Source organism: Salmo salar, chromosome 04 (genome assembly GCF_965601325.2).
Source record: "Salmo salar chromosome 04, fSalSal1, whole genome shotgun sequence".
Classification (NCBI taxonomy): domain Eukaryota; kingdom Metazoa; phylum Chordata; class Actinopteri; order Salmoniformes; family Salmonidae; genus Salmo; species Salmo salar.
In genome coordinates, this window is record NC_138294.1 from 85,821,025 (window position 1) to 85,834,981 (window position 13,957).

General features: G+C 45.6%; 1 protein-coding gene across 1 annotated transcript in view; it reads right to left on the reverse strand.

The window, feature by feature from the left end:
- Positions 1–13,957, reverse strand: part of LOC106603922 (teneurin-2) — a 132,637-nt gene that overhangs the window by 25,877 nt on the left and 92,803 nt on the right. Inside the window, exons 10-12 of the mRNA XM_045717387.2 lie at positions 13,458–13,658; positions 11,160–11,345; positions 1,893–2,039 (exon numbers count right to left, since the gene is read on the reverse strand). Of these exons, the coding sequence (XP_045573343.2) occupies positions 1,893–2,039; positions 11,160–11,345; positions 13,458–13,658 (534 nt within the window). The remainder of the gene's footprint in view (positions 1–1,892; positions 2,040–11,159; positions 11,346–13,457; positions 13,659–13,957) is intronic.

Below are 13,957 nucleotides of genomic sequence, written 5' to 3' on the forward strand. Positions count from 1 at the left end.
AATGGCGTTTTTTGATTTGTCATTTTTCCTTTTGTTGTTGGGCAGAATAGAACAAGATCATTGTCAAGTAGAAAACAGTGCAACAAAGAACATTTCAAAACATGCAGGTTTAGCATCTGTATACCCTCTATACTGTGTCAATGTGAAACAACATATATGCAAATGTATATTCCCTTTCCATTCTTTTCATGAGTTCATTTATTTCTCCTCATCTAATGTTATATATTCATTAGGATGTGTGTGGTATTTTTGTCTCATTCTCAAGTTTTTAAAAAACATTTTTATTTATTTAACCTTTATTTAACTAGGCAAGTCAGTTAAAAACAAATTCTTATTTACAATGACGGCCTACCCCGGCCAAACCCGGACGATGCTGGGCCAATTGTGCGCTGCCCTATGGGACTCCCAATCACGGCCGGTTGTGATACAGCCTGGAATCAAACCAGTGTCTGTAGTGACGCCTCTAGCACTGTGATGCAGTGCCTTAGACCACTGAACCACTCAGGAGCCTACAAAGGAAGTTCTCCTTCAGAAATGGTGATCTGCACCCTGCTCTCCAGCACAGTGCCTGCCTGTCGTACTTTTAATAAAAACCAATGACACTGACATCAAAATCAAACGGGACATCACTCACAACCCTAAGGGCGTATCCTCTCTCTCTCTCTCTCTCTGCATACTAACACAAGCAAGCGCGTTAATTCAGAACTGTCGAAACAAACACTTTCAACTATGCAAACTACTTTCAGACTTTGTAAACTTTTTCTGTCTGATCTTTCAGCTTTTATTTGGTGAAATAAAACAGACAAAGACAAACAGAGAGGGAGAGTCAGAGAGGGAGGGAGACACCCGACAGACATATTAAGGAAGTGAGTAGGAAGTATGACAACAACTCCAATGAAGAAGGAAGATGTTTTGGATTAACCACAACAGCCAGCCTGCCAGGCATCCAGCCACACATTGAAATGGCCTGTGCTGTAAGACTGTTAAAACCCCCTATCGTCCTCGGAGCATATTACCCTATTGCTCAGACGAGAGAGATTAAAGATGAAAGGCTTCCAGGGGCTGCATTAAGATACCTGGAAGCATAGCATCCGGACTCAATTGCCTGACATGCCACAGAGAAAGCCCTCTTTAAGATCGACATAGCTCTGGCCTCGGCACACTACTTAGCCGCTAAGCAAGGAAAAATAGTCATGGGTATTATTTTCATGTTAGATAACCCTGCACTGACAGATTGAATGGGGGCTGGCTGGCTGCTTGGAGCGGAGCTGCTACATCTCCGAGGCATCTTTGATCCTCTCACAAATGGTCACGGGGGGGGGGGGGGTCACTTAATCTTCCATCAGGGAGGGAGGAGGAGATAATATGGACATCCATCTCTGCAAACTCCAGGTCACTGATCCCCATGCACTCTGGGGAGGAGAAGGTGAAGACGGCATCGATTCAGACAGCTTCTCCTCTCCCCCCAGCCTGCTCAGCGCTAGCTCACACAGACAGAAGGATTCCATAATTGGGCCATTCAGGCCTGATAACACCAGCCTCACAATTACACCTCTCTGATCCTGGAGCAACTCACTGGGAGGAACCCTCTCAGAGAAACCCAGGCAGGCGTCTGGCTGACTGCTGCTCGTCCGGGAGAATCAAAGACCTTGTCAACTGCCATACATGAGAGATGCTGCTCTGCCTTACAAGTGGATATTTACAGGAAATAGATATTTTTCCCTCTTCAGCAGTATAGTTGCACAAATACTGTAAGTGAACCACTGTTGATTCCAAATCAAATCATGAGTCATGCATGGGAACGTCATACCTTCATTTTTCTTTTCATAGGAAAATCTACTAAGTGGACACAGCATTCCTCAGCCTTCCTCCTGTGAACCTTCACCACTCACCTCCTTCGTTGTCCTTGTTGTCGGCACAGGAGATCTCCATGGCAACACTGCAGCCAGGTCCTCTCCAGCCAGTGTGACATTCACAGTGCCAGCTGTTCTGACCCAGGCTGCATTGACCATTCCTGTTACACTGACCCGGACACCCATCTGAGAAAGAGAGAGGAGGTGGGGAGGAGAGGGAGGGGGGAGGAGGGAGGGGGGGAGTAGAGGGAGGGAGGGAGTGAGTGGGGAAGGAGAGGGAGGGGAGTAGAGGGAGGGAGGGAGTGAGTGGGGAAGGAAAGGGAGGGAGGGGAGTAGAGGGAGGGAGGGAGGGAGGGAGTGGGGAAGGAGAGGGAGGGAGAGAAGGGGTAGGGAGGGAGGGGTGGAGGGAGAGAGGGAGAGAAGGGGGAGGGAGGGAGGAAAAGAGAGGAGGTGTGGATGGGACCAGAGAAGAGGTCAGTAATTGTGATTTAGTGACAGAGTAACTTGCACCAGCTCACCAACTTTATATCTTTAGTCTCTGTCTGACGTTGCAGGTTGCAGCACACAATAAGCGCTATAAAAAACACTATTGGCAGGGGAATTGCATTTCATCATAACAATGCTCTTCTTGTGCATGTGGATTTTATACAGCTATATACCCTAGCATCACAATGGAGGGATTTGGCGTGCGATAAATTGTTTTCTTCAATATCCATTCACAGCAAAGAGTATTCAATAAAAGAGAATAAGTTCACAGCCGATTAATCTGCGGTGGTTGATTTGCCTCTGGAGGCTGGCCGGGGTGTAGTGCTGCCTCATGAGAGAATTTGATTAGGGGAAGCTGATGAGATTACAAGACACAGGGAGTGAAATCAACAGGAGAGATGCTTTACAGTATATCATTGACGACTGCAGTCAATGTAATACACCCTCAGAAGATGTAATATTCTCCCAGGCTAGGTGAACGAAGAGGACATGATGAATGTTGCTGGGACATCTGTCTCAGTGGTGTAGGGTAGTCTGTACAGGAGACCAGAGGAATGGGACCAGGCTGTGGGGAGGTATTGGACTGTAAATCTACATAACTCACCCATGGTATTTAGTGAATTACCATCTCCAAGGTCAAAAGAGCAGTCCTCTCTGAGAGAGGTGATGAGAAATGTGAATCTATAAACTGTATTTAATAATCAGACACTTTCGTCGAATGGATGAACATTAAGTATTTTTCTGAACAGACAAAAAAAATCTCATTAAAGCGTATTAACCTTTTACTTTAAGCCAGCTTAACAACATGGCTGCCGTTCCTGATGAGGAGCAGCACAGTCATTAGCATCCCAAAAGGGATGGGCATGCAGCTCCGCTGGTACGGTCCATCTATAAGTATTCTACCTACTGCTGGGCAGACGCAGCTACAAGGCCAAGTCCATTAATATTCCTATGGAGGGAGCAGAATGCTGCAGCAGAAATAGCAGCCTACTTAACATGGAGTAGAAATGCTAATGTAAATGGCTAGCTAACTGTGTGTTTACAACTATACGTAGCTAGACAGAGAGCTAACAGGTAGACACTCATGAACAGATACAGACAGACCAAACATTACACGTGTTAGTCTTGTGTTTAACAAAGTACAGGAGAAAAAACTATGCAATGGGGACTGTTATGAAGGGGTACAAAGAGTGCACTAGCTGATGATCCCTATATGAGGGACCAATGGGGAAACTAGCGAATGGGAGTTAGCATTTGTATTTGTATTTATTATGGATCCCCATTAGCTGCAGCCAAAGCAGCAGCTACTCTTCCTGGGGTCCAGCAAAATGAAATCAGTTTATACAATTTTAAAACATTACAATACATTCACAGATTTCATAACACACTGTGTGCCCTCAGGCCCCTACTCCACCACTACCACATATCTACAGTACTAAATCCATGTGTATGTATAGTGTGTATGTTATCGTGTGTGTGTGCCAATGTTTGTGTTGCATTACACTACTGTAACTCTAAAACACCAACTACCACTAAGACAGTGAGTACACACTTCACAATACCAAGGACGCCACTACACCTGTCTACACAGCACTATTTTAGGCCAAACAAATCAGACCACCACTTAGCCAAATACAATACCTTGTTACAAGCTATCCCAGTTTGCATAAAAACAAAACATGTCGGGGTTTGAGAAGTTGTTTGTGTGTAGAGGAGGAAGGAGGGGTTCTCAACATGGCCTGGTTCATCACAGATAAAAGAGGAGTGAGATGGAGGTGACATCAAGACCACCTGCATCTCTCTCATCTTCACCAGTGAAAAACCGCACCATTTAATGCAATTGAGCACAAAGTTGATAGCCATGTTTCAGTGAGAAACACACAGTCTTCAGACTTTAGTGCAGCTCTTTTTGAAGCCTTCCCCACGGACTACAGCTTTTCATACTCTATCAGAAAAGGGGAAAGGTTGGGGGAACAGCCTCTATTTTTACTAATGCTCTCAGCTGTAAGGACATTTAGTTTAGAGAATGGATGTTTTGTGGTTATGGGGCCCACCCATAACCACAGCCATACTCTGTACCTGGTTATTACCAAGGGGCTTTCTACTGGACCTGGTTATTACCAAGGGGCTTTCTACTAGACCTGGTTATTACCAAGGGGCTTTCTACTGGACCTGGTTATTACTAAGGGGCTTTCTACTGGACCTGGTTATAACCAAGGGGCTTTCTACTGGACCTGGTTATTACCAAGGGGCTTTCTACTGGACCTGGTTATTACCAAGGGGCTTTCTACTGGACCTGGTTATAACCAAGGGGCTTTCTACTGGACCTGGTTATTACCAAGGGGCTTTCTACTGGACCTGGTTATTACCAAGGGGCTTTCTACTGGACCTGGTTATAACCAAGGGGCTTTCTACTGGACCTGGTTATAACAAAGGGGCTTTCTACTGGACCTGGTTATTACCAAGGGGCTTTCTACTGGACCTGGTTATTACCAAGGGGCTTTCTACTGGACCTGGTTATTACCAAGGGGCTTTCTACTGGACCTGGTTATTACCAAGGGGCTTTCTACTGGACCTGGTTATTACCAAGGGGCTTTCTACTGGACCTGGTTATTACCAAGGGGCTTTCTACTGGACCTGGTTATAACCAAGGGGCTTTCTACTGGACCTGGTTATTACCAAGGGGCTTTCTACTGGACCTGGTTATAACCAAGGGGCTTTCTACTGGACCTGGTTATTACCAAGGGGCTTTCTACTGGACCTGGTTATTACCAAGGGGCTTTCTACTGGACCTGGTTATAACCAAGGGGCTTTCTACTGGACCTGGTTATTACCAAGGGGCTTTCTACTGGACCTGGTTATAACCAAGGGGCTTTCTACTGGACCTGGTTATAACCAAGGGGCTTTCTACTGGACCTGGTTATTACCAAGGGGCTTTCTACTGGACCTGGTTATTACCAAGGGGCTTTCTACTGGACCTGGTTATTACCAAGGGGCTTTCTACTGGACCTGGTTATTACCAAGGGGCTTTCTACTGGACCTGGTTATTACCAAGGGGCTTTCTACTGGACCTGGTTATTACCAAGGGGCTTTCTACTGGACCTGGTTATTACCAAGGGGCTTTCTACTGGACCTGGTTATTACCAAGGGGCTTTCTATTGACATACCCTCTATTGTTGATGTTGCTTTATCTGAACGCCACTGTGTCTTTTTTACTACCTTTTTGCTCATAGCGCAGGGTAATACTGAACACATTATTAAGTGTGTATGAACAATACACCATCACCTATTCTGCCTTCCTCTTGTGATGATTTAGTTGATCACTTTAATAGTAAATGAATGGCAACTATTGATGCCATAGCTCCAGTAAAGTTGAAAAAGGACACATGCAAACAGAGAACCCCTTGGATGAATGAGGAAACTAATCTGTTTAAAGAGAAATTGCAGAAAGGCAGAGAAGAAGTAGAGAAAGCTGGAGGTCCATTATGATATACTGAGAGAGCAACTTGACATATATAACAAGACAATAGAAAATGCCAGAAGGGCTCATTTCTCTAACTTGATCACTACTAATCAGAATAATTTGAGAGTGCTCTTCTCAACCGTTGATGGCCTGATAAATCCTACCCCCACAAACATATGGGAACTTTCCTACACAACTAAACCTGATGACTTTGCAGCATATTTCAGAGATAAAATAACAAGCACTAGGCTGGGGATCAGTCAAGCAAGACGTGATGTGACTGAAAATGTGAAGTTTGATGATATGTGCCCTGGCTTACCACATAAAGGCTCTATGGATTTATTTTCCCTGGTTGACACATACATGCTCAGGAAAGTGATATCACAACTTAAGCTTTCTACATGCCTTCTCGATCCTATCCCCACAACCTCCTTCAAAACAGTTTTTAATTGCATATTTGAAGAAGTGTTAATAACTCAGTGTTCACCGGCACTTTCCCCACTGTACTAAAAACTTCTACGGTGAAACTATTATAGATTCTTCAGCTCTTAGCAATTTTCAGCCAATCTCCAACCTTCTATTCTTAAGTACAATTCTGGAGAAATGTGGATTTTAAACAGCTAAATGATTTTTTAAAGTACCAACTGTAGTAAAATTGCAGTTTGGTTTCCGTGCCCACTACAGCACAGAGACAAGCCTTAGTTAGTGTGGTAAATGATTCTAGAGCCAACACAGATGCCAAACAGCTTTCTGCCCTTCTACTCTTGGATTTATACTGAACAAAAATATAAATGCAACATGCAACAATTTCTAAGATTTTACTGAGTTACAGTTCATATACTGTAAGGATATCAGTCAACTGAAATGAATTCATTAGGCCCTAATCTATGGATTTCACATGACTGAGCAGGGGCGCAGCCATGGGTGGGCCTGGGATGGGGAGCCAGGTCCACCCACTGGGGAGCCAGGCCCAGCCAATCAGAATTAGTTTTTCCCCACAAAAGGGCTTTATTACAGACAGAAATACTCCTCAGCACCACCTCAGATTAACCTGCAGGTGAAGAAGATGGATGTGGAGGTCCTGGGCTGGCATGGTTACACGTGGTCTGCGATTGTGAAGCCGGTTGGATGCACTGCCAAATTCTCTAAAACAACGTTGGAGGTGGCTTATGGTAGAGAAATGAACATTACATTCTCTGACAGCTATGGTGGACATTCCAGCAGTCAGCATGCCAATTGCACGCTCCCTCAAAACTTTAGACATCTGTGGCATTGTGTTTTGCGACAAAACTGCACATTTTAGAGTGGCCTTTTATTGTCCCCAGCACAAGGTGCACCTGTGTGATGATCATTCTGTTTAATCAGCTTCTTGATATGCCACACCTGTCAGATGGATGGATTATCTTGGCAAAGGAGAAATGCTCACTTAACGGGGATGTAAACAAATTGTGGTCAAAATTTGAGAGAAAAAAGCTTTTTGCACTTTTTTTTCAGCTCATGAAACATGGGACCAACACTTTACATGTTGCGTTTATATTTTTTGTTCAGTATAAGTGCTGCATTCGACACTGTTGACTATGATGTCCTGCTGGATAGACTGGAGAGCTGGGTTGGTCTCTCCGGTCCACTTCTAATTGGTTTAGGATCTATTTAACCGGTCGACAGAGTTTTTTCTCACCGTTGATGCGCATAACTCAAGAGAAAATAGATATCACATGTGGCGTTCCACAAGGTTTGATTTTGGCTCTGTTACGGTTCAGTATATATGTTACCCCTTGGCAGCGTTATCAGAAAGCACAGCATGGATTTTCATTGCTACTCAGACGATTAACAACTCTACATTTCTGTGTCACCACATTTTAGATTCTGAACTAAAATTTCAAATCACACATTAGGAATGTGACCAAAATAGCTTTTTACCATCTGAGGAACATTGCCAAGGTGCGGCCGTTTCTCTCTCAGGCTGATACAGAGAGACTCATCCATGCTTTTATTACAAGCAGGCTTGACTACTGTAATGCTCTCCTGTCTGGTCTACCCAAGAAAGCCAACTACAAAACATCCAGAATGCTGCAGCACGGGTACTGACCAAGACCAGACAGAGAGCACACATTAGACCGCTTTTAAGGTCTCTGCACTGGCTGCCTGGGAGTTTTAGAAATCATTTTAAGATTCTTCTACTGGTTTTTAAATCAATCCACGACTGTACACCCCAATACATGCCAGACATGCTTTTTATTTACTTAGCCCCCAGCCTCTGGAATAGCCTGCCAGAGAATCTGTGTAGGGACGAAACTGTGGACATGAGATGGAGGTGATACTCAACATGACGTGGTTCATCACAGTAAAGTGGAGAGGAGATGAAGCTCCTTCTTCACACTCAACTCTCTCAACACTAATTAGAGAGGGACATAGAATGAACAGAGAATGGGAGCTAGCACACAGCGCTGGCCTTTTCACATGGCTCTAACAACACAGCCCACAGTGGAGCCCCAGGGAGATGTTTTTCTCATCAGATGGGAGGAAAATAACAGAGGAAATTAAAGCCCTTGGGGGTTGAATGATGGGGCAGAGTGGCTGTCCCTATTTGTTGGCTCCCAGGAAGGCTGAGTGTGTCTTAAGGAGTACCGAGAGGCCTGCTGCCCAGGCTACTCTACTGGAGAGTGGGTGACTAGCAATGTTGGCTCAAATCCCCCCCGCCCCCAAAGTGTTGTGAGCTGAAACTTTCATTTTGCAAGCGTTCTGTGCAACTTCTGGTACACGTGCAACTGTGAACACTTTACCCACTTTAAGTTACAGTTTCCGACAGTGGCCAAAAGGCTATTGTGGCTATTTGAGCATTATGTAGTCGTATCAGAGTGGCCTATCAACTAAACCAATGGAGCAAATGCTGTACAAAACATGCTCTTTCCCGTGACATAGACTGAACTGGTGAATCCAGAGGAAAGCTATGATCCCTTATTGATGTCACTTGTTAAATCCACTTCAATCAGTGTAGATGAAGGGGAGGAGACAGATTAAATAAGCATTTTTAAACCTTGAGACAATTGAGACATGGATTGTGTATGTGTGCCATTCAAGAGGGTGAATGGGCAAGACAAAAGATTTAAGTGCCTTTGCACGGGGTATGGTGGTAGGTGCCAGGTGCACCTCTTTGAGTGTGTCAAGAACTGAAACGCTGCTGGGTTTTTCACGCTCAACAGTTTTCTGTTTGTATCAAGAATGGTCCACCACCGAACATCGAGCCAGCATCCAGCATTTGAGTCAACGTGGACCAGCATCACTGTGGAACACTTTTGACACCTTGTAAAGTCCATGCCCCAATGAATTGAGGCTGTTCTGAGGGCAAAAGGGGGTGCAACTCAATATTAGGAAGGTGTTCCTAATGTTTTTGTCCACACAGTGTAGATAGCTGTTGTCTTCCATGATATTGCCTACAAAAGCTAATATGTGGTGTTCATGGCTTGACATTCTAGGACTAATGTTTTACTGGTCTGAAAGCTCAAATCACTTTACAAAAATAGGGAATGATCTGTAACACAATTGGCTAAATAGGTGACTGAAAATTAACTCACTAACTAGCAACTCAACAAATGTGCACACACGGCAACACGGCGGCTACACGGCGGCTACACGGCGGCTACACGTGGCTACACGGCGGCTACACGGCGGCTATATACATGGCTACACGGCGGCTACACGGCGGCTACACGGCGGCTACACGGCGGCTACACGGCAACACGGCGGCTACACGGCGGCTACACGTGGCTACACGGCGGCTACACGGCGGCTATATACATGGCTACACGGCGGCTACACGGCGGCTACACGGCGGCTACACGTGGCTACACGGCGGCTACACGTGGCTACACAGCGGCTACACGTGGCTACACGGCAGCTATATACATGGCTACACGGCGGCTACACGTGGCTACACGGCGGCTATATACGCAGCTACACGGTGGCTATATACATGGCTACACGGCGGCTACACGCGGCTACACGGCGGCTACACGTGGCTACACGGCGGCTATATACGTGGCTATATACATGGCTACACGGCGGCTACACGGCGGCTACACGGCGGCTACACGGCGGCTACACGGCGGCTACATGGCGGCTACACGGTGGCTATATACATGGCTACACGGCGGCTACACGGCGGCTACACGTGGCTACACAGCGGCTACACGGTGGCTATATACGTGGCTACATACGTGGCTACACGGCGGCTATATACATGGCTACACGGCGGCTATATACATGGCTACACGGCGGCTATATACATGGCTACACGGCGGCTACACGACTACACGGTGGCTACACGACGGCTATACACGTGGCTACACGGCGGCTATACACATGGCTACACGGCGGCTATATACATGGCTACACGGCGGCTATATACATGGCTACACGGCGGCTACACGACTACACGGCGGCTACACGACGGCTATACACATGGCTACACGGCGGCTATATACATGGCTACACGGCGGCTATATACATGGCTACACGGCGGCTACACGACTACACGGCGGCTACACGACGGCTATATACATGGCTACACGGCGGCTATATACGCGGCTACACGGCGGCTCTGCTTTGTGATTTCAAATGCGCATCTAGGCTACTTTCCGACTACGGGTGACGGAAAAAAGGATTGTGCCAGTGAAATAGAACAAGGCCACTCCTCACCGGACCAGCCAACAACAAATCACCAACTTAGTCTTGAAGTAAGATCTGGTTTTGTTGCATATGAAAGGGACTGTTATTACGTTGTTTCAATCCAATTACCATAGTAGAGGGGAAAATTGTATCTGTTTAAAGCCAGGAAAGATAGTGTACTGTACATTTTTAGTCAAGTTCAATCTTGTGCTGGCAATTCTTAATGCACTCATCTTAGAGGGAACATTGGTGACTAGGCTGGGAGGCTGGAGATGGATGTGGAGATGTGGCTGGGTACTTTGACTATAAATTACCCATTTTCCCTCTCGTGGAGGAACCAATCCAGATGAACTGGAGAGCTTGTTAATGATGCGGAGGAGAGGAGCAGGAAAGGAGGACACATCAGAATCAGTGGCTACATCTGCTGCTGAGAGACATAATGCTCTTTATATAACCATAGAAAAAGAGCTACATTGTGGAAGGACAAACATTGGACAGGATCAGGAAGTGACACTACCGCCTCATAACGTAAGGCTTAGGGAACAAACACCATGTATCTTTTAAACATGTGGGTGACAGTTTCTCTGTTTGGCTGAGAGTTACTACAGTGGGAGGATAGAGGCAGCGTACTACTGTTTGTGTTAGTATGTTAGCGTGCCAGGGTGTTGGCTGATTGGCCAGATGCATACCGATGGTGCAGTGCTCTCCGTTCCAGCCCTGTTGGCACTGACACTTTCCGTCCCGGCAGGTCCCGTGCTTTACACACAACGGGTTACAGACACGCTGGTCACATCCGGCGCCGGTCCAGCCCTCATCACAGCGACACACTCCGCCAAAACACACGCCGTGGGCGCCACAGTCCGACGAGCAAACCTCTGTGGAGGCACAGTAGCACAGTACAAAGACAGTGGATCAGCATACTAGATGAACAGAGGGAAAGGGTTTTCACAGAGGAGCTGTGGATGGACAGAGGGAAAGGGTTTTCACAGAGGAGCTGTGGCCACGGTGTGGATGGACAGAGGGAAAGGGTTTTCACAGAGGAGCTGTGGATGGACAGAGGAAAAGGGTTTTCACAGAGGAGCTGTGGATGGACAGAGGGAAAGGGTTTTCACAGAGGAGCTGTGGATGGACAGAGGAAAAGGGTTTTCACAGAGGAGCTGTGGATGGACAGAGGGAAAGGGTTTTCACAGAGGAGCTGTGGCCACGGTGTGGATGGACAGAGGGAAAGGGTTTTCACAGAGGAGCTGTGGCCACGGTGTGGATGGACAGAGGGAAAGGGTTTTCACAGAGGAGCTGTGGATGGACAGAGGAAAAGGGTTTTCACAGAGGAGCTGTGGATGGACAGAGGGAAAGGGTTTTCACAGAGGAGCTGTGGATGGACAGAGGGAAAGGGTTTTCACAGAGGAGCTGTGGCCACGGTGTGGATGGACAGAGGGAAAGGGTTTTCACAGAGGAGCTGTGGTCATGGTGACTAAGGGCGGCAGTATACACACCACCGTTCAAAAGTTTGGGGTCACTTAGAAATGTCCTTGTTTTTGAAAGAAAAACACATTTTTTGTCCATTAAAATAACATCAAATTGATCAGAGATACAGTGTATTTTTTAACATTTTATTTATTTATTTCACCTTTATTTAACCATGTAGGCTAGTTCTCATTTGCAACTGCGACCTGGGCAAAATAAAGCATAGCAGTTCGACACATACAACAACACAGAGTTACACATGGAATAAACAAAACATACAGTCAATAATACAGTACAAAAAAGAAAACAAAAAGTCTATATACAGTGAGTGTAATGAGGTAAGATAAGGCAGTTAAGGCAATAAATAGGCCATAAATAAACAATGTGTAGACATTGTTAATGTTGTAAATGACTATTGTAGCTGGAAACGTCTGACGAAACTGACTTGCCTAGTTAAATAAAGGTAAAAAAATTAATAAAAATAGGTGTACAGAGGCCCATTATCAGCAACCATCACTCCTGTGTTCCAATGGCACGTTGTGTTAGCTAATCCAAATCTATAATCCAAATCTATAATTTTAAAAGGCAAATTGATCATTAGAAAACACTTTTGCAATTATGTTAGCAAAGCTGAAAACTGTTGTCCTGATTAAAGAAACAATAAATCTGTCCTTCTTTAGACTAGTTGAGTATCTGTAGCATCAGCATTTGTGGGTTCGATTACAGGCTCAAAATGACCAGAAACAAAGAACTTTCTTCTGAAACTCGACAGTCTATTCTTGTTCTGAGAAATGAAGGCTATTCTATGTGAGAAATTGCCAAGAAACTGAAGATCTTGTACAATGCTGTATACTACTCCCTTCACAGAACAGAGCAAACTGGCTCTAACCAGAATAGAAAGAGGAGTGGGAGGCCCCGGTGCACAACTGAGCAAGAGGACAAGTACATTAGAGTGTCTAGTTTGAGAAACAGACGCCTCACAAGTCCTCAACTGGCAGCTTCATGAAATAGTACCCGCAAAACATCAGTCTCAACGTCAACAGTGAAGAGGCGACTCCGGGATGCTGGCCTTCTAGGCAGAGTTCCTCTGTCCAGTGCCTGTGTTCTTTTGCCCATCTTAATATTTTATTTTTATTGGCCAGTCTGAGATATTGCAACTCTGCATAGAAGGCTAGCATCCCGGTTGCTGATAATGGGCCTCTGTACGCCTATGTAGATATTCCATATAAAATCTGCTGTTTCTAGCTACAATAGTCATTTACAACATTAACACTGTATTTCCGATCAATTTGATGCTATTTTAAAGGACACATTTTTTTATTTTTCTTTCAAAAACAAGGACATTTCTAAGTGACCCCAAACTTTTGAACGGTGGTGTATATAAAAAAAAAGAACTAAAGACACACATAAAAAACAACTAAAGAATAATATCGTGTGGTTGTCAGTTCCACATACATGTCAGTATATACACACAAAAATAAGGTCGCATGGGGAGAGGCGTAGTGCCATGAGGTGTCACCTACCCATGGAGCAGTCTGGTCCCATCCAGTTTGGATCGCAGCTACAGATGCCCGTGTCGGGTATGAAGGCCCCGTGTCCGTGACACTGGTCTGGGCACTGGGCCCTGGGATGCTCACAGAGGGGGCCTGCCCAGCCTGGTTTACAGTGGCACTGTCCACTTGCACAGCTACCATGGCCAGAGCAGCCAGGGTCCAAACAGTCCACTGGAACACAGAACAGCAAGAGAGACATGATGTCAATGCACCACGCTCAAAAACTTTATTAGTAGTAGTAGCAGCAGTAGAGAATAGTGAATATACTTAAAGCGGTGAATATAATGAAAGACAGGAAGTAAACGACAGCCATTACTGCTGTCTTTTTCAGTCTCTTTCTATAATCCGAACTCTCTCTAGTCCTCCATCACTGTCTCCCTCGCTCCCTTCTACCCCTCTCTTCTCTTCAACCTACTTTTGGCTCCATCTTCACTTCATCCCAGCTGAGCAGAAACCCATCAGAACACAAT